Raw genomic sequence first — 26,784 nt, 5'->3', positions numbered from 1 at the left:
CGCTAGAAAAAAACTGGGTCGAGCCACCTTAAGCTTATTTTTACTCCATATCCAGCAAAACATGCCTGTTTGAGGCTTGAAACGTACAGTTTGGGTCGTTTTGGTAAAATGCCAACACGTGGATTCAGCCTAATGTTCACTCCATGTCCAAAAAAATGGAATAAGAAAGTGCAACAATAAGCACTGAAAATGACGATTGTGGGCCTTTTGTTGAAATACCACAAGGTAAATTAAAGCTTATTATAACTCCAGATCCAGCAAAACGTGCCTGTTTGAGCCGTGAAACGTAAAGTTTGGGTCTTTTAGGAAAAATGCCAACACGTGGATTTAGCCTAATGTTCTCTCCAGATCCAAAATAATCGAATTAGAAAGTTCAACAAATATTAATTAAGCACTGAAAATGACAATTTTGGGCCCTTGTGTTGAAATACCACCACGTAGATTACAGTAAAGCTTATTTTCACTTTAGATCAAGCGAAACCTACCTGTTTGAGACTTCAAACGTACAGTTTGTCACATGCAACGGAGTCGTACCATGTAGATCAGCCCTAACAATACATATACAGCATATTTATCAAGCACATCTTAAAGGGACTGTGTCACCGCTTTTTTTTATTAAGTTTTGCCAAATACTCGCTATGAAACTTAATGTTTTCAAAGAAATTACTTCTATGGATCTAAATGACAAACCATATCTTCATTACAACCAAATGTGTTTCCCGGACATTATAATTTTAAGTTTACAAGCAAAGGAGATTAACTTTGAAAACTGTTCAGTCCAACAAAATTTCAAAATCCCAAATCGCAATCCGTTTTAATCCTCGTCACTTTTGGACATCCATACCTTCTTTTGTATTTGCTGTGTTTTTGAAATGTTCCTTCACTGTTTTAAGAGGTTATTTTTATATTTCACTGTATTTGATGGTCATTTCCCACGCCTAATATTTGGCTAAAATCCGTGACACAGTCCCTTCAATTAAAAAATCAGTCTGCACAATAAAATGGGGTTGTTAAACCAATTTATTAAGTACAAAAAGCTATTATCAATACGCGACATACGTACGATACTGTCAAATAGTGAGAGAAAAAACAATGTTTATTTTAGAATCCATTACAAACCAGTTTATCTGTTTCAAACCAGTTTATCTGTATTACCTACTTACACACTACTCACCAAGCCGGGTACACATTGGGCAGCAACGAAGCCTCTCTAGTGCTGCCTATTTTAGCTAGAATTTCAGTTGTCGGTTAAGCTCTTTTTCTAGAGCGAGCCGGTCTTCAAACAAAGCGAGTTGGTGAGGAGACGTCTGGGGCGAACGCGTCTCACGAGCTCGCTTTGCTCACCGACTCTTTCTCGCGACTTTGCCACTTGCGCGTGTATTCCCAAACGTAGACCAGCTCGTATGTCTCGCCTTTAATTACTTTTCTACAATTCTGCACCACGTTGCTTTTGGGCACTCCGCTTTTCCATCTAACTACGTTTTATGGGTAATCATTAAGTTATACTTCTAAGTAACATGCGTACATTGTACTAAGACATCGGTGCTTAGTTTGTGAACAATAAAGCAATCGCAATCACCTACGATATTGTCGCTTATAATTAATTAGTTAGTGGAAAAAAGTTTAAGGAACCTTGGCGTTTTACAATTGTTTTTAAAGTAAAATGTTACCAACAGTCCACAAGCGCGTCTGACCGTGTTAACGCATTTAGCTCGGTGTTTATTTGAATTCACTTGTCTTTGGTCGATTGAAATAACCAAAGTAAAAGATAGACTATCAAAAAACATGATTTCATCCTTTTAACGAAAATGAGGACAGCGAAATTGTAACAAAAAGAAAAGGAACTAAATTTACAAAATCATTATATAAAAGATTTTCAGTATAAAAATGCGAGCAACACTAATTATGTCAGGTAAGCGAGACAAAGAAAACTTGCGCTGCGAACAAGTTGTTAACCTTTGAACGTTATTATGATTTAGGGTGCGTTCCTTTGGGACAATCCGGGATCAGGATTTCTGATCTGTTGCGTTCCTTTCGGGTAAGTGATCTTCGGATCACTGATCTACGTGAATCACTGTGCCCATCGGTGCTCACGTTGAAATACAAAGGTACTTCATATATGAGATGCATTTCCCCGACGTTTCTTGTGTTCAATCGACAGTTGTTGTTTTAAGTAGTCGTTAACCCTGTTTCCGCCTGATATTGACAAAAATTCATCCGAAAATTAACGAAATACCAGTGAGTTACAAATATTTGAATGGATTGTGCAAGAACTTTCGGTTTTACCTCGAAATTGACCTATGAATTACCGTAACTTGAAGAATTTTTTATTTTATTTTATGATCCGAGAGATCTAGATCTTAAATCACAAATTCTGATCCGGATCCTCCCAAAGAAACGCAATCTTAAATATCCTCTATTTTCCGCCTGGTATGTTATTGTTGTTGTTGTTGTTGTTGTTATTTCCAACAGAATAAACCGTGCGACCCTTCAGCGGCTGCAGTGGTCGGTAATTGTCGCACATGAGATCAGGGTGACGACCATAATGAGCTTTTAGCTTTCTAAACTGTTCCAGCTGCAACGAAAGAAAGAAAACAAAAACGAAACAATTTTTAGTTTTTAGCCCTTATTCGGTCTTAAATAATGAACGACGGCAGTTCCAAAGATTTTCCAGCAGCTTAAAGCAAAACCAGTATTTAAGTTATTTTATTATTTTGCTGTTGTTCTTGGTCATTGAAACATTTATCAAACAGGGTTCACTAGCGCTTTGAGCATACCCTATTTGTAGCGAAATCGGACGACATATTTCTGCTATCCGTATTGATTAAAATACGAAGATCAAAATTAGCCACAACATTCACCTCACCAGGAAAACATATACGCACCTGATTGTTAGAGGCGAGAAGTTTAGGTTTCAGAATTTGCCACATTACTGTTTCATAGCAGGGAGGGGTGGTAAGAGAGCCTTCGTAGTGGTAGTAGTCTGATAGTATTGCGACGTTGTTGTCGTTATTATTATTGTTGTTGTTGTTGTTGTTGTTGTTGTTGTTGTTATTAGGCAGAAGTTCCATAAGGCGAATGCCGGCCGCTTCGTCCACGTCTGTGCTCGCATCTGCAGGGATAAAAATAAATTTAATGAGAACTCTATAAGCCCTAAGCCGTGACCAGCGTGTACTTTCTCTTCATAAGATCAACACATAATCAAGCAAGAAGCTGATAAGAATTAAGCAAATGATCAGCAAATTAAAATAGACGTCTCAACATAAGATCTTCCAACAAGTTAGACTATGAAATATATTCATGTGTTGGCTTCAAAGTGCGAATAAACGTTTAGCCGTTTTCAATTGGTCATTACAGTTGCCCAGTCCCCTAGAGTCATAACCACAAATCTTTACACTCTGCATTACACCTGTCATTACCAAAGCGAAAAGTTAGGTGCGTAGATATGAAACTTGTCACGAACTACCCTGTACATACATATTACATAGGGACCTTTTTTTCAAATAAGCATGAGTATATATTTTAATAGTTTATAGATAGTTTAAATAAAATCTGCAATATTGCAGCGATATAGATTACCTACCAACTTCAATGATATTGGGGAGCAGATTTGCAAACTTTTCCAAGATCGGGTTTCCCGTAGAAGATGCCTAAAAAACAAAACGTAAACAAACAAAGCGCTACTTTTCAATCCAGTCTATATTTTTTCTCACTGATGTCGTCAAGCTCTAAATTAAACTGAGAATGTTTCTTTAAATTAATTCCAATATATATTAAGAAAAACTGGTATGAAAACTTTCTTGTCAACCTGCAAATGAAACCGAAGTACTTCTTTTTTATATTACGAAGGTAACACATGACAGTAATGAAACGGATAAACCTGTGATCCTCACAAACTGAAAAAAAAGTACAATGATTGTAGCAAAATGGTAAAAAACATTAAGACGGAGTTCAGCCAAAGTTCGAACAGAATAAAATAACTGAAAATCTACTCATAGCATTGTAACATTTGAATACTTTTTGAAAAATCTCAATTAATGTAGTTCATTTCTGTAAGTGACCCCCCGATTAAATTCTCCATTATTCTTGAGAAAGGTGTCAAACCTCGTAAAAGTGCTTAAAACGCATGTTTTTTGTTTTTAACTGACTTAAAACTTCAAATTAAATTTTCTCTTGTGGTGTCAGCTTAAGAGCTAAAGTTTCGATAAAATCTTCTTATACTATGAGTTTTTTGGTAACTCTATTTTTGCCTTTATTGCTCGAACTGAATGTTCGGCGGAAACCGTTTTAACATTTATTATGACCAACACTACTCACACACGAACATGGCTAAAACGAAATGCTACGTAAAGTGTTTAGGATGGAAATACAATAAGAAGTTATTATAATTATTGATTTATTAATTCAACACTTGTCCACACAAAAACAACAGTGATTTCATTTGACCCGTAAAACGATATCTAACAGTTATTCCGTAATAGTCAAAACTAAACAAAAGAAAATAATAAAAGTGTAATAAAAATTTTTACAGGATTAGTAAAATCACTCTAAGAAGGTACAACTATCTTTAAATAGAATAGTTATGTTTAGCAAAATATCAATACGTACCTCAAGCCACAGGGCTACGACTGCATATCTGCCTGTATCTTCAAATACCAGATGGAGCTAGGAGGAAAAAAGTTGACAAATCAAGTTCATTCTTCTATGCAGTTAACGTACATCTTATTACTTTAGTTGTGCCTCTTTGTTTCTAATATTAGCGTCAGTCGTTCGTATTTCTTAAATGCTTGTGACTGTTATCATTTGCCGTAATAGCTCGATTATGAATTGAAATATAGAATATAATTGTTAACTAGAATAGGAGATGATCGTTGAACGATTGAAACATGTTTTGTTCAGAAATCAAATGCGTCGTCTTGTTTTTGAAACTTATAACTCAATGACTAAAGTTTATTTTGCCATTAAAAACTAGCTATCTCGAAGCCAAGTGCATGACCAATATAAACAGCATTATTATTATTTTTTTATGGTATTACAAAAATATTTCAATAAAGTGAAATTTCGATTTTTCGATAACTCGAACCAAAACGTCGTTTTCCAGGAATAATTATGGGAACACTTAGTGAAACATTGCAATTTAACTCTCGATTTCTCGAGCTCCTAATTTCTAAGATTAATTTTTGTTTCCCTTGTAGGCAAGAGATACCTGGACTCCTTTGTATCATTTATGGATGTAGGAATAAACTTAGATTGTAAATTTTCTCGTTACCTGGCCTGCATACTGCTTCCCGTTCAAAGTGTGTTCAGAACCACGATCGTTTGCACAGCCAAAGTGGACATGGAACTGGTTCAGTGTGTACGTGGTATCCCTCAGGGGTCCCCCGGTAAGTACAGCTGTTCCTTGTGACTGGTCAACGGTCAAAGTAGGAGAGTGACCAGTGTTTTCGAGTGTTCCAGTGACCAGGCCTCCCGAGTTGTCGAACGTCATTTGCAGAGTATGATAGTTTCCGTCCACCACTGTGCTTGAATTGATGTTAATTGGGGATTGGCGGTCATGGCCACAGTCGTCCCATCCTAAGTGCCAGTCAGGTGGACCATACACTATAAGGAATTATTTGCATAAATATGAGCTATTACCATTCATGTTTGCATTAGAGTTTGCATTATGGGAGGAGGTGTGGCCTAATGGTTAGCGCGCCGGACTCCGTTGCGAACGTTGCGGGTTCGACCCCTGGCCGGGGTCACTGTGTTGTGTTCTTGGGCATGAAACTTTAGTCTCGTAGTGCCTCTCTCCATCCAGGTGTATAAATGGGTACTTGCAAAATAATGCTGGGGATAACCATGCGATGGACTAGCATCCCCTCCAGGGGAGTAGAAATACTTCTAGCTGTTAAATGCTATCGAAACCATGATAAGCCCTGGCAGTATGGGCCACATGACTCGAAGCTGCCCTTTTGAGAAAGTGCATGCATTTATTAACGGATTCGTGACGAGGAAAAGCTTTTACAGGGAACGTGCTTTAAGCAGGAATTGCACGTCACGTCTGCGACTTTCGTTCAGTGGTAAGCCATGTAGCTAAGCACATAGTAAAAATTCAGCCGCCAAATGATGCAATAAGATACTCAGAAAAATTCCTATAGCCTAGTTCATGGTCAGTATAATGATTTTTTTATCTGGTTTATTACTTAATGAAACTGCACAGAGGCCAAAAAATTGAGTCCCGATTAAACTGTTAAGCGTCTCAAGTAATGATGCGACGTTTGAGTGGCTAACCTTCTTCTGTTGTCTCTCCATAGCCAAACTCGGGATTAGGTACTGCAAAATAATTAATGGCAATGAAACAATGATGAGAGCTTGATTTGGGTATTTTAATAAAATATTCAATCAGTTTATAAAAATAACACTGATCAAGAGAGGAGGACCAGAGGCCACCAGAGGAAAAAGGAGTTTCGAAGAAATATTTAAAAATAAAATTGCTGATCTTTGAGAATGGTTAAAGAAGTATATCTGAAAAATGCGAACCTACATGAACAGATAACTAATAAAAGTGAATTTTAATATACACAATCTACTGCGTTTCAAATAGAACAGCGCCACAAATCTCTAAAACTTACTGTTTTGACACGTGACCACACCAATTACTGAAAACAGCAGCAGGAGCAACATCCCTGCAAAAATGTATACAATTACAAAATTACAAAAATCGAAAGCTGTAAACTTACTGCAAAGTAAGGTCCCCCCATAAAGTAGTGATGATGAAATTTCACTTTTGTTAGCAAATCCCTGGAAAGAAACGACCCCTCGACAGTAACACATAAAGAAAACAGGACCGAGTAACGTTATCATTGCAAAAACCAAGTTTTGGTTTATAACAAGATGAGACGAGATGGAAATATACAATATTTCGGTTCTATTTCAGAGTCATAATCATGTAATACTAGATTTTACATATAAGCAGCTTATTTACTAAACAAAAAGAAAATTGCGTAATCAAATTTATTTATTTACATTTATTTGTCCACGGTTAAAAATTATCAGGTAAATAAAACTACTAATCTAAAACATTCAGAATAATTATAACCTAAACCTGTTTTCCTGAATGCCGTGTCTCTAAATTATAATTGGTAAAATATAGATTCACTAATCTCTTAACCCTGGAGAGGTTGAAAGTAGAGGTGGACAAACGGTTGAGAGAAGAACAGGCTGGGTTCAGGAAAGATAGGTCATGCACAGATCAAATTGCTACCCTGAGGATCATCTTGGAACAGTCTTTAGAGTGGAACTCTCCTGTTTATGCGACCTTTGTGGACTATGAGAAGGCATTCGATAGCGTTGATAGGGAAGTGTTGTGGAAGCTGCTACGCCACTATGGCATCCCAGAGAAATACATCACTCTTATACAGAAGACCTATGAGGAGTGCACCTGTAGAGTCATCCACAACGGAGTTCTTTCAGAACTGTTTGAGATGCTCACTGGAGTGCGCCAGGGTTGCTTGCTGTCGCCCTTCTTGTTCCTGCTTGTCATCGACTGGATAATGCGGAGGACGACAGAAAAACATCAGGATGGCATACAGTGGACACTCACGACCCGGTTAGAAGATCTTGACTTCGCCGACGACATTACCCTTCTTTCACATAATCACAGGAGCATGCAATCCAAGCTAACAAGACTGGCAAAGATCTCAATGCAGACGGGCCTTAGGATCAGCAAATCAAAGACGAAGGTGATGAGGGTTAACACCAAGAATGCAGATAGGATAGAACTAGATGAGGATGAAATCGACGAGGTGGAGGACTTTGCGTACCTTGGAAGTAACATCAGCAAGGACGGTGGATCTGATCAGGACATACGAGTGAGGATCGGAAAGGCAAGAACTGCATTCACCATCTTGACACCTGTTTGGAGATCAAAAGTGATATTCAGAAAGACCAAACTACGGTTATTTAATACCAACGTAAAGTCAGTCCTCCTTTACGGCTCTGAAACGTGGAGAGTAACAAAAGCGAACTCCGCCAAACTGCAGACCTTTATCAACAAATGCCTGAGATCCATCATGGGCATCCACTGGCCAGAGGTCATGACAAATGAAGAGCTTTGGACAACAACTGAGCAGGAAAGGATCAACACCCAGATAAGAAGGCGAAAGTGGGGTTGGATTGGGCACACCCTCAGGAAAACAAACTGCAATGTCACCAAGCAGGCACTGAGATGGAACCCACAGAGGAAGAGGAGCCGAGGCCGTCCCAGAAACAGCTGGAGGAGGACGGTAGATGACGAGGCGAGCAAAGCAGGCTACACCTAGAGGCAGATTGAAAGGATAGCCCAAAACAGAACACGATGGCGAGCAGTGGTTTCCGGGGACCTATGCTCCATGGGGAGCGAAAGGGTTTAAGTCAAGTAAGTCAATCTCTTAACCCTATTCAGACCGGGCTTTTTTTTACCTTCCGAAGCCCCCCCCCCCTATGGAAGTTACATAGGGGGGGGGGCTTCGGAAGCCCCCCCCCCCCCTATGTAACTTCCAGAATATTGAAGCAATCATAATGAAACTTATAGGATGTATTGTATGTCCAAACATCTTTCTTTTGGTATACGTCACGTGGAATGGTGACGTCACATCACGTGACAATTACATCATGATGTCAAAACAGCCGCCATCTTGGATCCGCCATCTTGGATTTCAAAAATTTCCCAAAATGCCAGAAAACAGCCAAAAATTACTGCAAAGTTCTCAAAATCAATAAAAATGTGCTCTAAAACCGTAAAAATGTAAAAATAATTCCGTTCAAGTTAATTTTTATTAACAGAAACACGTAAAACTACAAATTTGGGAAAACATGCCTGTCATAATGCCGTTGCCATGGCGATGTCAAGTTCTTGACACATCATCCAACCCTACTAAATTATTTAACAAATAAAGAAGCCTAAGCCATGTTTTATACTGTCATAAAACACGACGGGCATTTGATCGAGAACACGAGGGAAATGTAGAAAACATGAGCCGCAGGCGAATGTTTTCTACATTTCTCGAGTGTTCTCGATCAAATGCCCGGAGTGTTTTATGACAGTATAAAACATGGCTTAGGCTTCTTTCTTTGCTTTATGATATAGATTTTAGACACCGCGAGTGAAAAGTTTAATTAAAAATATGTACAACAAGAGCGAGTAAACAAAGATGAAAAGCAGAAAATAGTTTACGGGAAGACCAGAAAACTGACACAATTTCAATCAGTATTCGACGTAAAATAAGGCTAAGCATTTCAGGTAAGTTTGTTACCTTTTAATCTTGATCTTGTCTTTTTGAACTTCGATAAACTTCACCGACTGCACCGAGTGCAATTTCGTCTCAGCATAATATAGTAGTCTCGATGACATCCGTCCCTTGCTTCGTTCGACTTGAACAAGGCGTATAATTTCCAGAAAAGCTATTGCTTCGGATATTCCCGTAAACCTTAATTGTTGTCACAATCAAGTTCCAGCATGAATAGACGATTTAAGAGGAGATTGTCGAAGAAAATCTTCGAAAGAAAACTCTCTCGCTCGCTTTCCTTGCGAGTTTCATTCAACTCAAGCAGTGGACACCGCGCCACAATTTTTCCCGCCTCACTTCGTTTACATCAAAATGAAATGTCCAGTGGATTTATACTTAAAAAGGAATTTAATAAAACAATTATTCCATTCGCCCTTGTTGGATACGAGTGGTTATAGCCAACGAACAGTCAACGACGCGCGAAGCACTCGAGGAAAGCTGACGAAAAACAATAAAACATGATTTTTCTATGTTTTATACTCTGATTAATTAAACATAGGTTTTTAGCCAATCAGAGCGCGCGTAGACTCCTATCTATATTATAATGCCAGATAAATTTTAGGAAAACTCAGAAAGTTTGGCAGCGTTTGGTATAATATTGAAAAAGTTATAAGAGTTCAAAGTCACCGCGGGCCTCAAAAGCCCCCCCCCCCCCCCCGGTCTGAATAGGGTTAAATTGATTGACTGATTTTGATTCCCTAAGATCTAATTTCTTTCGCATCCCTAAGATCTTATTTCTTTTGCTTCCCTAAGATCTAATTTCTTTTTATTCCCTAAGATCTCATTTCCTTTGCTTCCCTAAGATCTAAATTCTTTGATCGCGCAATTTTCTTTTCTTTTATTAGTTATTGTCATAAGTTTGCCCCATCACTTGATATGACTCTAGCTCGTTACTCGGTCTCGGTTTCTTTGTATTTTACTCAAAACTGGCAGACGGCTGTGGTCTAATCCCATAGCAACAAAAATCAGAAGGTAAGGACCTCAAACGCAGTATTTTTCTTATGAGAAACAATGAAAATAACGGGTACAAAAACCTTAATCAAAATGATGTGACAAGTCATTTGTTTGATTCGAGCCTTATTCCAAAAACAATATATTACCCTGTTTTGATATAATCATGATGTAAACTATTTTCAACAAGTTTCATCCTTTTCAACCTCTATAATTAAATTGAAAAGACTTTCATTTTATTTAGATGGGTTGGCCCACAAATAGTGTACGTTATAGCGACCCCGATTAATTTGCGTATGTGAAGATTCTTTTGAGTAGAGTCATTGGTCAAAATCCGGCGGTTATTAATAACTTACAGACCCACCATCACTTAAAATCAATTTTTAAAAATTTCTTTGCATGTTCGACAAAGCCGAGAACTTTTTTGAAGGAAAGTAGATGGCGGCCATTTATTAGACGTCCCTAATTCTGAACAGTTCGTACTGCAAATTATAATTGTTTAATAGAAATTTAAACAGTGACTATTTTTTTACGGTTTGCCACTGACAAGGTTACTAAAGCTCAGTTGTATCGGCCATTACTGTTCTTCGCCCACATTCTAATTTGTCTGCATGGGAGTACCACGCTTAAATATAGGCTTATTTCAAAAGTTCCGTGTGTTCCGTGTAAAAATAAGTGCCAAGTGCACGGCGAAATATCTGCGTTGATTTAGGTTTTGTACCAGTGGCTGTAAAAAATGTGGACGCTTTTTCTGTTTTCTTAAACTCTTGTGTTATAAGTTCAAACCAATCTTAAAAGTAAGCCTCAAGATTGCTTTGTTTGGAGTTTAGTCAAGTTAACTTTTGAAGGCATTTTTGTTCTCTCAAAAAATCAACAAGAGCTCTTAGAGCTTACAACTGCGCTGTTCTCGTGAGCACTTTAGGGGAGCCATGTGGGGGGAACAAAAAATGCACCCACCTCCCCCCCCCCCTTATCCCCTTTACCTGCGTCAAACAATGTTGCGAAGGCCAAACAAGATGGTAGGAAAACACCTTGCGTGACATTTCATGGTTGACTAGTTCCATCCGAAGTTAAATATTTTTTTTATATGCTAATGCTGGCCAAATTTAATTCCCACGATCCTGATCCGTGAAACAAAAAAATCTTTTAAATCAGCAACCAGTGTTGTCTTGAATTACCGTTAAAAGATTGAATAACCAGCTCCGAAAATGGAATATTGGAGCAAATAATTAAATCAAATTTGAGAAAAACACTAGACCTGTGTTTTGTTGAACGGGAATTCCCCGGAGAATTAATTTAGCAATGACGTAACCTTTGCAAGTCAGGGCATGTTTGTCTCGGTGGTTTTTCATCAGATTTCAGAAATCCTATAGATGACACAGCTCCAAAAATAAATAACGCTAAAAAGTCGAACATTTCACACTTAACATGCTAAGTTTAGACCAGAGGATTTGTTTAGTTTCCGTTTCTGGCAGATTTAAACCTGTCAGAGCATTGCGTGATTCTTGCCGATCAGTGCCTTGTGAAAGTAACAATTTGCTAACGCCAGTACATTTCAGGACACAAATGTAATGTAAATAAATGTAAATTCTTGCCCGCTTAAGCGTAATTTTTTAAAGCGTTAAATTTTAGTATTTTCTTCGATTTAAACGCTTCAAAATACTTCACACTGAATTTTGTAAGAAAAGATTAATGGCTTTGCAAAGATTTGAAAGGTGGCTGGATAGCTTTGAAAAATTACGTGACTCGCTCGGGGTCTAGCCGATCGAAAGTGAAACTTGTCATGTCAGCACATTCTTTTCCACCAACGTAATGGTATCTATTCACAGATTCTGGCCCGCTGAATTACATTTCTCTTTGAAAGCGTGGAAATTTAGTATTTTTCATGAGTCAAAGGCTTCAAATTCGAATATTTCACACTAAACATTCTTTGTAAAGACAAAGAATAACCATTTGTTTCCATTTGTTACTGATTTATAGCTTCTAAACATCGCGTGACATAACCTCGACCGAGTGGAGGTCTGCGTCTGGTCACCGACAAAACTAAAAAAAAAATAAAAAATAAAAAATAAAAATAATAATAATAATAATAATAATAATAATAATAATAATAATAATAATAATAATAATAATTATAATAATAATAATAATAATAATAATAATAATAATAATAATAAACCCCGTGCAGAGCAAGAACTGCGCAGCGCAGTTAATAAACAAAAAATGGGCACATCTTGCATAGTGAGAAAAGACAAGACATAATAACGACTTTCGAGTAACCCAATTGCTGATAAAATAAATGTCATCTCACTTACTTGAGTTTGTTCTGGTTTCCTTTCAGTAAGTCAGCTCTGTTTGCTTGGCAGGCTCAAAGAAGAACTGATTTCTTACTTGGTAGCAGGGATATAAGTAGTCAGGAACAGATTTAGAAAAAGAATCATTAACTAACGATACAAATATTAGTCTAATATTAGTGCAATGTAATATCAGACAGTCGACCTTGGCTAAAGAACGTCTCTGAACTTAGCCGTATAATGGTATTGTCAAAACAAAGACTAAAAATTTTAAAATTTCATGAAGTAAGAAAGAGAGAAAAGGTAAAAAAACGTTTTAAAGTTAACAAATAACACAATTCATAGTTTACTTTGTCTTTTCTTTCTCCGATCCGTCCAAGGTGTCCCCGCTGAAGCAGATACAGTCAAAAGTGGGGCAACGTAAAATATTGCATGTTTCTTGCCTAACAGCACAACAGTCACCCATAACTAGCTCTTGAACTTTTGCTGCTTCCAGCATTTGGCATTGAACTCTCACATAGAACTCTTGCAAACAATATCTGGAATTTGGATATCACGTGAGGTATGGATAACACTTTGAGGCCAAACGGAAAACAATGTTGGAAATAAATAATAAACTAATAATACTGCAAAGCTTTACCTACCTATCACTCGCAGGTATCTTCCACAAAGCAGAATTTACTTCTATGGACAATTTTGGCCAGCGATTAATCAGGTCTTTTCTATTTCCCCATCTGCACCACTTGTCATATGTATATCTGTATTGTCGTTTTGTAATATAACAACAGCCTCTTAACATGACGTAAACAAATTGATTTGACAAAGTTGCCACGGTGTCTGCCGATTTTGGACGGCCTCAATATTATTTTAAGAATCAATTCCCGTTCTGTTTTTACTGCTTAACCTTACGCCCGGTGCGTTATATTTTTAATTGTTAGTCATAAAGTTCATTCTTGCTTACTTTTTTTTTTTTCAAAATTTTGGATTCCCATGTCAATATATATTTTGTTTTTCAAAGATTTCTTGGAAAATTACGTTATAAACTCTGGATATATATACTTAAATATTTTCTTATAGGCTTACTATGACTTTTCTTTGAAAAGTAAGTTACCGTATTTTCTCAAATAAACGCTCCCGGCGTTTATTTCAAACTTGACTTCGTGAACCCGGCGTTTATTTGAAGCCGGCGTTTAATCGGGGCCCGGCGTTTATTAACGGACAGCAATTTTCTGCCAATTTTTCAGATTGATTTATTGTTACCGATCTTCGAAACCAAGGGGCAGTTTGTCAAGGCGGGACAATTTTTCTCTTCGTTCTGCCCCGAAAAAGTGTCCCTGGGCATCCAAAGGTGATTATTTCCCAAAGGTGCACTATTACGGATTGGATAGTCTATGTTACAATCGAGATTTGTGACAAACAGAATATATTTACTTCTTAGCTTGACCTCAAATAAACGCCAGGACCTCGAACAAACGCCCCCGGCGTTTATTTAAAAACTAGCAATTTTGACCCGGCGTTTATACGAGACCGGCGTTGAATCGGGGTCCGGCGTTTAATCGAGAAAATACGGTAAGTTCCAACAGTTGCACAGTTGCGTGGTTCTAATGAGATGGGGCTAGAGCTATTGTTAGTTTAATACCGAGAATTGTACTTAAAGTTAGCAGGGGCTTATGGTCAACTTAAGCTTAAACCGCAATGACCGATATTTTTTGCATTTTAAGGTTAAAACCTTATTTTTCGACAGGGATTCCATTTTTTTTAATTTCATTTTCATATCATGTGTTTTAAGACTAAAGTGTTTATTTCTCAAAAATGGCCGTTTTTCAAGCCTTTCGCAAAATTTAAGATTTGGAAAACTTCTATAAACCGTGGCAAACATAACGACAAAAACACACCATATTGTGCTGCACTGATATTTCCCTTGGGTGGCTGTATTAACCGAGAAATATTTGTTTCCAATGTAACTCAATTGAAGGATCAAGATGTTTGAGCAAGTTCAAACTTTGGCCAATGTGAAAGCATTTATACATCAAGTAAGAGTAGTGCTGAAACGATCAGACAAGTTCATCGAACACGACACTGGATCCAAATATTTGATACAGTAAAAAAACCGGGAGTAAGATCCTATTAGGCTAAAATTTGCCAGTTAGACACCCTCTTTATAAAAACCTGTCTAGCCTAAAATTTAGAAATAGGTTTCTCTTTTCAAAAATCGATTAAAAATGTTAACTTTTAGGGAAATAAGATAAGTCGACATTATGGATACTCTTTGGAGACACCTAGGAGCCTTATCGCTCCAGTTGCAATGTAAATTGCAATGTTGAAAATAATGAAGTATTATTATTGAAACAATCACAAAAATATAAATAAAATGGTATGCAAATTTCATAGAAGGAAAAGGCTGAATACCACTAAAACTCTGTTAACAACAATCATGTAAATTTTTCTTCAGAAAATAAGAACCTATTAAGAACCTAAATAGCCTAAGTTTGTGCTTATTACCATTTTTGGACCTCACTCAAGGCAGTTTCTTGCCACTTTTTGTTTAACTTCAAAAAAAGAGTTTGCGTCAGTTCTAAATCTTTCATTTTCTTCTAATTATGGTACCGAAATACTCATAATACGTCAGTCAATCGACTGTGCGATAGCTTGACGAAAAGACTAAGTCTCTGTTACATTATAATTATCTCGACCTCGATAGAACGGCTTTTTCAACGGAACTTTGTATGTACTTATCGATATTTGATGGAAGTGTTAAACGCCATACACCAGGCGAGAATGTAATAGTCTGTCCACGCACGCTTATTTTAATATTGCAATTTACTCCTAATTTGTTACAAACAAAGGTAACATGTTTTGATTCTCAGAAGCATCAAGGAAACGCAAACGATGCACAAAGCTTAATTTACTGATAAATAAATTATATATTTGCTGCAAACCTTGACCGATACTGATTTTGAGTTATGGCTCATTTATTTTTGGCTCCTCACTGACTTTAAGAGAAGCTTTATAGATAACTGCACTGTTTTAGGCACAGCTTGAATTTGCATTCCAGTGCTAGGGCCAAAATATATATGAGTAACCCAAGACGTTTATGTGGGCAATACAAACTAGCTAAATGCAATATTTACCTTGTTGTTCAGGGCTGAAGTCACGACATTTTGCTTGGCTGGATATTAGTTCAAGCTGATTTTCAGTCCGTACTGCGCAGTCTCGGGGTTTGTTTTCCTTTTTGTTTTGAATTTATCGATACGTTACACTTCGGTAATAGCTTACGTGAAGTTGTTGAGTCCGCCATATGCATTACGGGTCGTTTTGCCCAGGAATACTCAGTTTAGAATAACATAAAGGTTCCACTACTCATGATTATTGTTTTGCAAGGATATCTGGCACTAATGAGTCTGTTCCGGAATTTTAGAAAAGGACATTTGTGAGCCAACGGTTCAGTTGAACAAGAAAATTAAAAGAAGCGAAGCGGTTCGAGGTTGTAAAGAGGTTTTATTTTATTTTATTTTTTTACGTATTTTCCATTTAAAGTTGAAATAGAAAAGCGTTTGAACATGAAACTTTTTCAATATAAAATACACGAGTTCCAAGCGTCACCTAGCGTTTTAAATTTCATTAAATTTGTTTATGTCGTTAAATTTTCAGTTTCTAGGCAGCCATATGAAAACTAAGTGGTGAACAAGAAATACAATAGAGTGTGTAAATCCTTCAATGTTTGCTTTCCTATCCGAAGATGGACTTTCGTGAAGTTTTCCATAACGCAATCTTAACCGCTGACCATGTACGCGGACGTTATTAACCGAATCATGTTTCAATCGAGCATAAGGAGCGAATCAGACGGTACGATTTTGCCTACGATTATTACATGCGGCGCTCTTACGCCGTGACTACAACACGAATCGCGTAGTGTAAATCAACCTACAAATCCTTACGACAGATACGCACGTTGAAATAACTCAAAGTCATGTCGAAGGCTTGTCGTAAGCTTGTTGCATGCAACGAAGTCATACTATGTAAATCGGCCCTAACAATACATATTTATCAAGCACGTTTTAATCAAAAAATCACTCTTCACAATAAAATGGGGTTGTTAAACCAATTTATTTGGTGCAAAAAGCTTTTATCAATACGATACTGTCACATAGTTAGGGAGCAACCAATGTTTATTTTTTAATCCATTATCAGTTGATGTTTTGAACCAGTTTATCTGTAAGTACTACTTACTAACTCACTACTCACCATGCCGGGTACACATTAGGCAGCAACAAATCCTTTCTAGTGCTGCCCGTTTTAGCCAGAATTTCAACTGTCGGTTAGCTCCTTTTCTAGAGCGAGCCGGTCTTCGAACGGCGAGCCGGTAATGAGAATGCGTCCCCCAGGCTCGCCTCGCTCACCGACTCTTTCTTGCGGCTTTGCCACTTGCTCGTGTATTCCCAAACGCAGGCCTGCTCGCAGGTCACGCCTTTAATAACTTTTCTACAATTCTGCACCACGTTGCTTTTGGGCACTCCGCTTTTCCATCTGACTACATTTTATGGGAATCATTAAGTTATACTTCTAAGTAACATGCGTACCATGGCATCGGTGCTAAATTTGTGAACAGTAAGGCAATCGCATTAACATACGATATTGTCGCTTAATTATAATTAATTAGTTGGTGGAAAAAAGTTTAAAAAACCCTGACTTTTACAATTGTTATTAAAGTAAAAGGTTACCAACAGTCCGCAAGCGCACCTGACCGTGTTAACGTATATATATAGCTTGGTGTTTAATTGATTTCATTAGGCCTTGTTGTTTGGTTAGAATAACCAAAGTAAAGTAGACTATCAAAAAACACAATTTCATCATTTTAACAAAAATGAAGGCAACCAAATTGTCACAAAAGGAAAAAGGAACTTAATTTACAAAAATCATAATAACATTGTTTATAAAAATGCGAACAACACTTATCATGTCAGATCCGCGAGACAAAGCAAAGCAGAAATTGCGCTGCGAATTGTTTTAACCTTTAAATGTTGTGATGATTTAGGGTGCGTTCCTTTGGGAGAATCCGGATCAGGATTTCTGACTTGTTGCGTTCCTTTCGGGCAAGTGATCTATCGAATCAACTCTGGATAAGGCTTCATCTGATCACTGGCCTGCGTGAATCACTGTGCCCAGCGGTGCTTGCGTTGAAATACATAGGTACTTTATATATGGGATGCATTTCCCCGACAATTTTTGCGCCCGATCGTCAGTTGCCCTGTTTCTGCATGATATTGACTGAAATTCATAATTAAGGAAATTGACAAAATACCAGTGAAGTACAAATATTGAATGGAGAAATTGTGCAAGAACTTCCGGTTCTACCACGAAATTGACATATGAACTAACTTGAACATTCGTGGTGGAACTTTTCCTCTTGTAAAAACGTTGCCTGATAATTAAAGGAAGCTGTTATTGTCGTCATTATTTGTTTGTTTTAGTTACTTTTTGCTCTTTTAGGATAAGGTTTAGGCTGTTTTAAACGCTTTCTGTCATAGTAACAGATCCTATTTACGAAAACGCCGTTCTTTGATGCACCATGATCCGAGAGATCTAGATCTTGAATCAAAAATTCTTATCCGGATCCCCCCCAAAGAATCGCAACTTTAAATATCGTTTATTTGCCGGGTTTGTTGTTGTTGTTGCCGTTGTTGTTGTTGCCGCCGTTGTTGTTGTTGTTGTTGTTGTTGTTGTTGTTTCCAACGGAATAAACCTTGCGACCCTTCAGCTTCTGCAGTGGTCGGTAATTGTCGCACATGAGATCAGGGTGGCGACCATAATGAGATTTCAGCTTTCTAAACTTTGCCAGCTGCAAAAAAGGAAGAAAACAAAAACGAAACAATATTTCGTTATCTTTGTTTATTAGGTCATGAATACCCTTATTCGGTAATGAATAATGAACGGCAATAGTCCCAAAGATTTTCCTGTAGCTTAAAGGGACCGTGTCACAAATTTTAGCCAAACTTAGGCACAGGAAATGACCATCAAATCCGGTTAAGAGGCAGTCTTCTTTAAATCCGCCCACTCAAATACTCGCACAAATGCTGATAAAAACGGTCATAACTTTTGAAATACTGAAAAAGTACATGGGATTTTGCATATTTTAGCCGATAAAGGACTACACTTTTCGGCTGTGTAGAGTAGAGTTATCAGCTAGGTCCCGAAATTGAAATATTCGCTTCTAAATCAAGGTCATTTTTCAGCCTTCGCTCGGTGCCGATCAGTAGTGGTCATTTTATCCTAGTTTTCGCATTTCAAGGTAAATCGAGAGAAAACCTGCTACTTTCTTAGAAAACTAGAAATGTTTATGAACAAATTGATATAAAATTTGTCGGTGTTCGATGCGAATGAAATATCTTACAGCTGCTCGAAAAATGCCTATTTTTTCTAATTTTCCAGACGTTGCTGCACAAAATGCAAAAGAAGGTACAGATGGCCAAAAGTGTCGTAGATTGAAACGGATTACGATATAGGTTTTTGAAATATGGTCCGGCGGAACAAATTTCAAAGTTAATCTTGTCTGCATACTTGTCAACCTCGTTCCCAGGTGTAACACTCGGAAGACACATTTGGCTACAACGAAGCTTTGGTTTTGTCATTTAAAATCATAGAATTAATTTCTTTGCAAATATTTAGTTTCATGGCGAATATTTGACCAAATTTAATAACATAAAATTATCTTAGCCATGACATAGTATATTTTGCTATTGTTCTTCGTCATTGAAACTTTCAATCAAACGCGGTTCAAAAGCGTTTTGAGCGTAAATGCAACTAAATTAAACACATTTCTGCTACCGTTTTAATAAATGCATTAAAATACGAAGATGAAAATAAGCTAAAAATCACCTCACAGAGCTAACAGATACTCACCTGATGATCAGAGGCGAGAAGTTTAGGTTTCAGAACTTGCCACTTCACTGTTTCATAGCAGGGAGGGGTGGTAAGGGAGCCATCGTAGTGGAAGTAGTCTGTTATTATTACAACGTTGTTGTCGTCATTGTTCCCGTTGTTCCCGTTGTTCCCGTTGTTCCCGTTATTCCCGTTGTTCCCGTTATTCCCGTTGTTCCCGTTGTACCCGTTGTTCCCGTTGTTCCCGTTATTTCCGTTGTATCCGTTGTTCCCGTTATTCCCGTTGTTCCCGTTGTTCCCGTTGTTCCCGTTGTTCCCGTTGTTCCCGTTGTTCCCGTTGTTTTTGCCGCCATTGTTGTTGTTGTTGTTGTTGTTGGGAAAAAGTTCCATGAGACGAATGCCGTCCGCTTCGTCCACTTCTGTGCTCGAGTCTGCCGGGGTAAAGATAATTTAATAAGAATTCTGTATAACCCAAAGCCGTGACCAACGTGCAATTTCTCTTCATAAGATCAAAAGCTTTGTACTTTTTTACTTCTTCCTATATTATAATGTTCTTGCTTCTATATGATGCTTAAATAGCACCTTTGGACCCTTGGGAAAGGGCGCTCTAGAAATCGTATTATTATTATTATTATTATTATTATTATTATTAATAAATATAGTAATTATAATTATAATTATTATAATTATTATTATAATTATAACATAATGAAGCAAGTATTAATAGTGATAATATTTTTTTAAATTCTTTTTAGTGAATCGTTGTATATAGGAATGAATCATTTATGAGCATTGAATAAAGTTTATAACTATTTTAATGAAGCAGGTAGCTGATAAGAATAAATCGAATGATCAACAATTTAGAATTGGCGTCTTGACATAAAGTTTAACTCTCCCAACCAGACAGACTCTGAAATGCATTTATGCTTTGGTTTAAAAGTGCGAATGAACGCTTAGCCGTTTTCAATTGACCGTTACAGTTGTCTCAGTAGTCTCCAAGAGTTCTTGTCATTTCCACAATTTTTAACAATTTGTATTACCAAAGCCACAAGTACATGGAAACGAGACTTACCAACTTCAATGATGTTGGGAAGCAGGTTCGCAAACTTTCCCAAGATCGGGTTTCCTGTAGAAGAAGCCTACAATGTACACAAATAATTAGCACCATTACGTTTCAATGTAATTTATCATAAGTAATGTCTTGAAGCCGGCGCTCTCAACTGATAAACCTGAAGTACTCACAAACGAAAAAGAGTACAAAGATTAGAACGCCTAGGGTTAAACGATAGAGTGTTTGTCTCGGAAGTACCGGTCTCCTTGGAAACTAGCATATTAGCTCTCGAAGCTTAACTTCTCGGTCTAATATTTTTTCAGCCGATACTACCACGACAGAAACACTCGTTTGAAGGCTGAAGGGTATCTCATAGTATTCTGTGTGTGCTCCAATCTCGTCCCCGGAAGCCGCGATCCTTCTGGTCTGCGCCAGGGATCGGGACCTCTGGTTTATTCTGAAAGCCCGCCACAAAGGCGTCTGAATCTGATTGGCTGTTGAAAACTTGTTTGTTTCACCACAATCTCTGGCGCACGCGCACAATCAAACCGGAAACAGGATTTCCTGGTTCCGGTTTTGGATTTCTCCAGAGCCCTCGAGTTTCCAGAACCGCTGGTCAAGGAAAACGCAGGCTCTGGGGACGAGATTGTGTGTGCGCGCGCTAAATGACGCGAAAACTTATGCGCAGCAAGCATGCGCAATGTAATTCAGTGGAATCACCTTAAGCAAGATATCAATACGTACCTTTAGCCACAGGGCGACGACTGCAAATTTCTCTGAATTTTCGAACACCATATGGAGCTTAAGGGAAAGAGAGTTGACAAATTAAGTTCATTCTGCTAGGCAGCTAACTGACTAAAGTTTATCTCGACACTGTCTTTTATTAGATAAAAAATAAAAGGAAAAGCGTGTATTAAAGTTGACTTCGTGATATTACTTAAACTTGTAATCTAACCGTTTCTTTAAACGAAATTCGCTAAGTGGAACACTGCAATTTAGCTCTCGATTTTTTCGAACTCTTTGTTTCTTTGACCAATTTTCGTTTGGTATGGTATTGTTTGGTAATCTTTATTTTAACACGGTTAAAAATTCAGCTTTAAAATACTACATGCAATCCTTAATAACATTATTACTAAATTTTTAAAGATAAGATATGCTATTATAAAGAAAAAGCTGCTTTCCACGAATGCCGTGCCTTAAATTACTTGTTTAAGTAAACCTTTAAATTGCCCAAGAGACTCTGCTTGTCTTATGTTGGAAGGAAGTCTGTTCCAAAGTTTGTGCCGCTTTATGGTGGATTTCCACTGACGCGTAAATTTTTACGTGCGTGTAAAAATTTAGAGACAATGTATGAACGACTTACGTAAACGTGTACGCAAGTCGTTCATACATTGTCTCTATTTTTTTCACGCACGTAAAAAATTACGCGTCAGTGGAAATCCACCTTTAGGCAAAGTTTCTCTTGTTAGCTCGAGAAATCCGGATTCTATTGTATCTTTAACAAATATATTCCATTTTGCCGTGCGTCTGTTCAGTTATAGATCACAGATGACGTCAAAATGTGGTAAGAACAAAAAAAGTGGCCCACGAGCCGCTAGGCGAGTGGGTCACTGTTGTTCTTACCACATTTTGACGTCTTCTGTGATCTATTTAACAAATAGATTCCATTTTTCCGTGCGTCTGTTCAGTTATAGATCACAGATGACGTCAAAATGTGGTATGAACAGAAAAGTGACCCACGAGCCGCAGGCGAGTGGGTCACTGATGTTCATACCAAATTTTGACGTCTTCTGTGATCTATAACTGAACAGAACCACGGCAAAATGGAATCTATTTGTTTTATATAATAACAGAAGACTTCAGTACACTTCAGTGTGAGCAATGCCGCTACCGAAAGTGAGTTGAGTTGTTTTCATTTCACGATAAAGTTTCCGTAACCAATTAAATAAACAGAAAAATGGTAAATTGAAAGTTAATGAAAAAACTAACCTTTATTTCGATTTGGAAAGTTGTTCAAATCTGAAAGCATTAACCTAAGCGTTCAATCGCCATTCATTTGTTTCCCGTGGAGTCTTCCAACTGTACAACATCGGTCAAACACTTTCATACAGATTACGATAATTTCTCGAAAAATTCACTGTCTTCAAGCTTGTATAGCCCAGTTAAATGCTTCGAAAGGTGAACGATGCTTGGCGTATTATTTCTCACTGTAGATTTGTAATTAAACTGAACTTTTCTGCTTTGTTGTGGCCCCGCGAGTTTGAAAAATTTTGCCGACAACTCTGATTTGGACTATGAACTCTGATCACGCACGCGAGTCACACCACCGCGTGACGTCATCTATGTGTCTGTACTCTAATAGATCATAAGTAAGAACCAATCAAAATGCGCGTAGAATACAGGTTATTATATAAAACTGAACAGACCTACGGCAAAATGGAATGTATTTGTTTTATATAATAAAACGCTGATTTGGACTATGAACTCTGATCACGCGCGCGAGTCACACCACCGCGTGACGTCATCTATGCGTCTGTACTCTAATAGATCATAAGTAAGAACCAATCCAAATGCGCGTATAATTCAGGTTATTATATAATTTTATATAGATACAGGAAACGAAAAGGGAACTTTTCTAAATTATCTCATTACCTGACCAGCAAACTGCTTCCTGTTTAAAGTGTGTTCAGAACCGCGGTCGTTTGCACAGCCAAAGTGAACATGGAACTGGTTCAGAGTGTATGTGGTATCCCCCAGGGGACCCCCGGTAAGTTTAGCTGTTCCGTGTGATTTGTCAATGTTTAAAGTAGGTGAGTGACCAGTGTTTTCGAGCGTCCCAGTGACCAGGCCTCGCGGGTTGTCGAACGTTATTTTCAGAGTAGGAAATTTCTTGTGCACTGCTTTGCGTGTGTTGATGTTAATTGGGGATTGGCGGTCATGGCCACAGTCTTCCCATCCTTTGTGCCAGTCAGGTGGGCCATACACTATAAAGAATTATTTGCACAGATAGATGAGTTTGTATCAATCATGCTCGTATAGGACAAACATAAGGAAAGAACAAATATTCCGCCAATGACAATGAGAGAAATGGCAAGCATTTTAAAGAGGATTTGTGACAGAGAAGGCTTTTATTACGAACACGCTTAAATTAAAACGAACGTAAATTTGTAAGGACCACTGTGACAAAATAGAAGTACCGGATCCTTTCACTGTAGAGGATCTAATCAGCTATAACTAAATAACTAATGAAGAAAAATTGCAAGGCTGATTTAACGGTTTGGTACTATATTTGAATTCCAATATTTTGGAAAGCACGGCTTTCCACTGCAGTTCATGTCTGTGACTTTAGCTCAGTTTTAAGCCATGTAGACAAGCGTATAATGAAATGCAGTTGCCAATTGATGATACAGAAAAATCCTATCGACGATATCATAGTCAGGATACAGTTTTTTTTCTAGCTGGTGATTTACTTAAATAAAACTGGACAGAGGCCAAAAAACTAAGAGAAGTCTTAATTAAACAGCGCTCTATTGGTGTTTTAAAAGCGTCTCCAGTAATTAAGTGCCCAGAATTAGCTAAAAATAAAAACCCTGAGCAGATCACCTTCATCTGTTGTCTCTCCATAGCCAAATTCGCGGTTGGGAACTGCAAAAAAAAAATAAATAAATAAAAAAATGCAAAAAAACAAAACAACAACAACAACAAAAACAAAACAATGAAACATGTTTAAGGTGTTTTGATTGAATATTCAGCCACAGGGAAGGATGTAAACAGAGGGAAAAGAAATTCTGAGGAAATTAAAAACAACTGCTGATGTTGATGGCCTCGAGAATAGAGGTGGAGAGGTGTGGTATTTATTGCAGCTGTTTCGAAAAAGGCTGTCGGAAAAAGCACAAAAGTACACGTGACATGACCGAAAGGTAGTATGTGTAGAAGTAGTGAGCTCTTGCATGTGCTGAATACTAATGAGATATAACGACATGTCAACGCGAATGTGCATGTTTTCTTTCCGTCAGATATGTGAAAGCTAGGCACTTCTATCTAGCCACGCTGAATGTTAGAAGAATTTTCAAAACTCAAAGACATGCGACAATAAAAGTAAAGCTACAGAAAAAAACCTCCTGAGAAGAAAAACAAACTCTTCAGGTGCAAAAATACAAACTTGTACATTTCCTCTAGGCCAATATGCAAAATCCAGTAAATACCCAGACCATACCTTTCGGTGTTGTATGTCGCGTTCACTTAAATGGTTTTTGTCGACAACCTTTCTCAAAACAGCTATATTAATTTCTAAAAAAAACTAACCTACATGGACTGGTAATTAATTAAAGTGAATTGCGATGCATCTAATTGCATTAACGTTGTCATAGAAAAAAAAGGTAGATAGGACTTAATTAGCGTAGTTTCATAAGTGATAGCATTTACATAAAACCCACGAATTTTTATCTGCACACTTTTAGTCCACTTTTTTTTGCTGTAATAAGATAAATTGATTTATTCGTATTTTGAGGCATTGTGAGGCCATTTGTACAAGCATGCGCTTATAATTAATTAATTCCTATTTGACTTATTCTTTTTTTCCTTTTTCTATGACAACCTCATTGCAATTAGGTGTATACACAATTAATTACGAATCAAGTAAAACAACAACGCAAATCTCTATATAAAAAACTTACTGCTTTGACACGTGACCGCATCAATTACAGATAACAGCAGCAGCAGCAACATCATCCCTGCAAGAATGCATATAGTTACAAGATTAATGTTAACATCCAAAATGACAAAAACTAGAAAGCTGTTAACTTACTGCAAAGTTAGGTCTACTCAAAAGTACTATTAAATTTCTTTTTTTTTTAGCAAATCCCCAGAAAGTCGCGTTTATTCGTTTGTCTCACGATGTAATCGCTTTGAAAACTGCTAGTCCTGACTCGCCCCCAGTCGTCTCTCAGTCTCGCCTATTAATATTAACGTGAGAAGCGCGGGGAGCCCGAGGGGTGATTCCCTCCGTTTTCAGTTTGACCCAGTTGCCCTCGACACAGGAGAGACAGAACAGACGACTGGGGACGAGTCAGCTGCTGGTCTTCATCAGGCCAGATGAGGTCGATCACCCACCTCATCTTTTGATGAAGGGTAGCAGTAATGCAGTCGAAACGTCGCGATTAAGAATTTAAAGCGATTATATCGTGAGACAAACGAATAAATGTTCATCTTTCCGACCCTCAAAAAGTAGTGACCTCAAACGCAATCTTTTTTCTTATGAGAATCAATGGAAATAGAGGATACAAAATGACATGATATTTGTTTTAGATGAGCCGGCCTTATTCCAAAGGCAATATATTAATCTGTTTTGACGTAGGGCAAGATTTATCCTTTTCATCTTCTGTAGATTGAAAAGATTTGCATTTTATCAGTCAAGATGGATCGGCCTGCAAACAGTACACATTTCAGGTATCCGAAGGGAGGAATCCCTCGAAAGTTGCTACATCCGAAAGTAACGAGGTTCGGAAAACTTTCAAACTTTAGGATATAACAATACATTGTGTCTGCAGCCAGCCAGTGGTTGTATATAACTTACAGAGTCTGCAGACCCACCATCACTCAAAGTCCATTTTCCCAAAACTGTCCATTTCCTTGCGTGTGCAACTTTGGGTGAAGAACTTTTTGTTTTTGAAGGAAAGTGCGGAAGGTGGTAATTCACCATGTGTACAGCCTGGTTTGTATCGCAAATTAAACTGTTTATTAGAAATTTTAACAATGGCCATTTTTTACGATTTGTCACCAACAAGGTTACTAAATTTCAGGAGAATCGGTCATTACTGATCGTCGCTCGCATTCTCATTCGTCAGGATGGTAGTGCTACACCTAAAATATAGTTTTCGAAAGTTTTGTGCTCCATGTAAAAATGAGTGCTAGGTGAATGGCGAAATAACGACGTTGATTGGTTTAAAAATCTGGACTTCAAGATTCTATTTTTTAACTCTAGTGTAATAATCTCAAACCAAACTTAAAAGTAAAGCCTGTAGATCGCTTTGTTTGCAGTCTGTTCAAGCTTACTTTTGAAGGCGGCATTTTTTTCTCAAAAACTCAACAAATAAAACAAGCGGAGTGGCACAGCTACCATAAAGTGACAAAAGACAATTCATAACAAAGACTATGGAGGAACCCCATTGTTGATAAAATAAATGTCATCTCACTTACCTAAGTTGGTTCTGGTTTCCTTTCAATCAGTTAGCTCTGTTTGCTTGGCAGGCTCAATGAACTGATTTCTTACTTGGATGCAGGGGTATATAAGTAGTCAGGA

General features: G+C 37.7%; 2 protein-coding genes across 6 annotated transcripts; both read right to left on the bottom strand.

Annotated features, from left to right (window-relative positions):
• Positions 1-1,021: 1,021 nt before the first annotated feature.
• Positions 1,022-26,784, bottom strand: LOC144636714 (carbonic anhydrase 2-like). 2 transcript variants are annotated; one of them, XR_013567595.1, is made up of 9 exons: positions 26,682-26,784; positions 25,160-25,216; positions 24,087-24,128; positions 23,136-23,467; positions 21,228-21,284; positions 20,505-20,571; positions 19,454-19,863; positions 17,238-18,392; positions 1,022-1,632 (listed from the first exon to the last, which is right to left on the bottom strand). XR_013567595.1 is itself a non-coding variant. In XM_078495905.1 (8 exons), exons 2-8 carry the CDS (start codon positions 25,212-25,214, stop codon positions 18,201-18,203), a joined length of 1,155 nt encoding a protein of 384 aa, XP_078352031.1. In that variant the 5' UTR covers positions 25,215-25,216; positions 26,682-26,784; the 3' UTR covers positions 16,642-18,200. The 2 variants fall into 2 exon arrangements, 1 of the variants encoding a protein (XP_078352031.1); XM_078495905.1 differs by lacking the exon at positions 1,022-1,632 and having other exon boundaries at positions 16,642-18,392.
• Positions 1,641-13,441, bottom strand: LOC144636721 (carbonic anhydrase 2-like). Of its 4 annotated transcripts, none has more exons than XM_078495917.1 (9): positions 12,750-13,441; positions 12,575-12,676; positions 6,615-6,668; positions 6,274-6,315; positions 5,270-5,601; positions 4,609-4,665; positions 3,584-3,650; positions 2,886-3,112; positions 1,641-2,575 (listed from the first exon to the last, which is right to left on the bottom strand). In XM_078495917.1, exons 3-9 carry the CDS (start codon positions 6,664-6,666, stop codon positions 2,417-2,419), a joined length of 936 nt encoding a protein of 311 aa, XP_078352043.1. In that variant the 5' UTR covers positions 6,667-6,668; positions 12,575-12,676; positions 12,750-13,441; the 3' UTR covers positions 1,641-2,416. The 4 variants fall into 4 exon arrangements, with proteins under 4 accessions (XP_078352043.1, XP_078352044.1, XP_078352045.1 ...); XM_078495918.1 differs by having other exon boundaries at positions 12,575-12,649; positions 12,904-13,441; XM_078495919.1 differs by lacking the exon at positions 12,750-13,441 and adding an exon at positions 7,424-7,896.

The sequence above is a fragment of the Oculina patagonica genome, chromosome 13 (genome assembly GCF_052425735.1).
Source record: "Oculina patagonica isolate OP01 chromosome 13, crgOcupat, whole genome shotgun sequence".
Classification (NCBI taxonomy): Eukaryota; Metazoa; Cnidaria; class Anthozoa; order Scleractinia; family Oculinidae; genus Oculina; species Oculina patagonica.
The sequence above is the reverse complement of the archived record's forward strand: the minus strand, read 5'-3'. Positions and strand labels throughout refer to the sequence as shown.

What these genes read in the sequence shown, in the direction of transcription:
- LOC144636721 (XM_078495917.1), bottom strand. Translation starts at nt 6,666, where the DNA reads ATGTTGCTCCTGCTGCTGTTTTCAGTAATTGGTGTGGTCACGTGTCAA. An exon ending in GGAAGCAGTATGCAGGCCAG is followed by an intron (nt 4,666 to 5,269) that starts GTAACGAGAAAA and finishes TTTTCCTCCTAG; the next exon opens with CTCCATCTGGTATTTGAAGA. An exon ending in TCGTAGCCCTGTGGCTTGAG is followed by an intron (nt 3,651 to 4,608) that starts GTACGTATTGAT and finishes TTTGTTTTTTAG; the next exon opens with GCATCTTCTACGGGAAACCC.
- LOC144636714 (XM_078495905.1), bottom strand. Translation starts at nt 25,214, where the DNA reads ATGATGTTGCTGCTGCTGCTGTTATCTGTAATTGATGCGGTCACGTGT. An exon ending in TGCGGTCACGTGTCAAAGCA is followed by an intron (nt 24,129 to 25,159) that starts GTAAGTTTTTTA and finishes TTTTTTTTGCAG; the next exon opens with TTCCCAACCGCGAATTTGGC. An exon ending in TGGAGAGACAACAGATGAAG is followed by an intron (nt 23,468 to 24,086) that starts GTGATCTGCTCA and finishes AATTCTTTATAG; the next exon opens with TGTATGGCCCACCTGACTGG.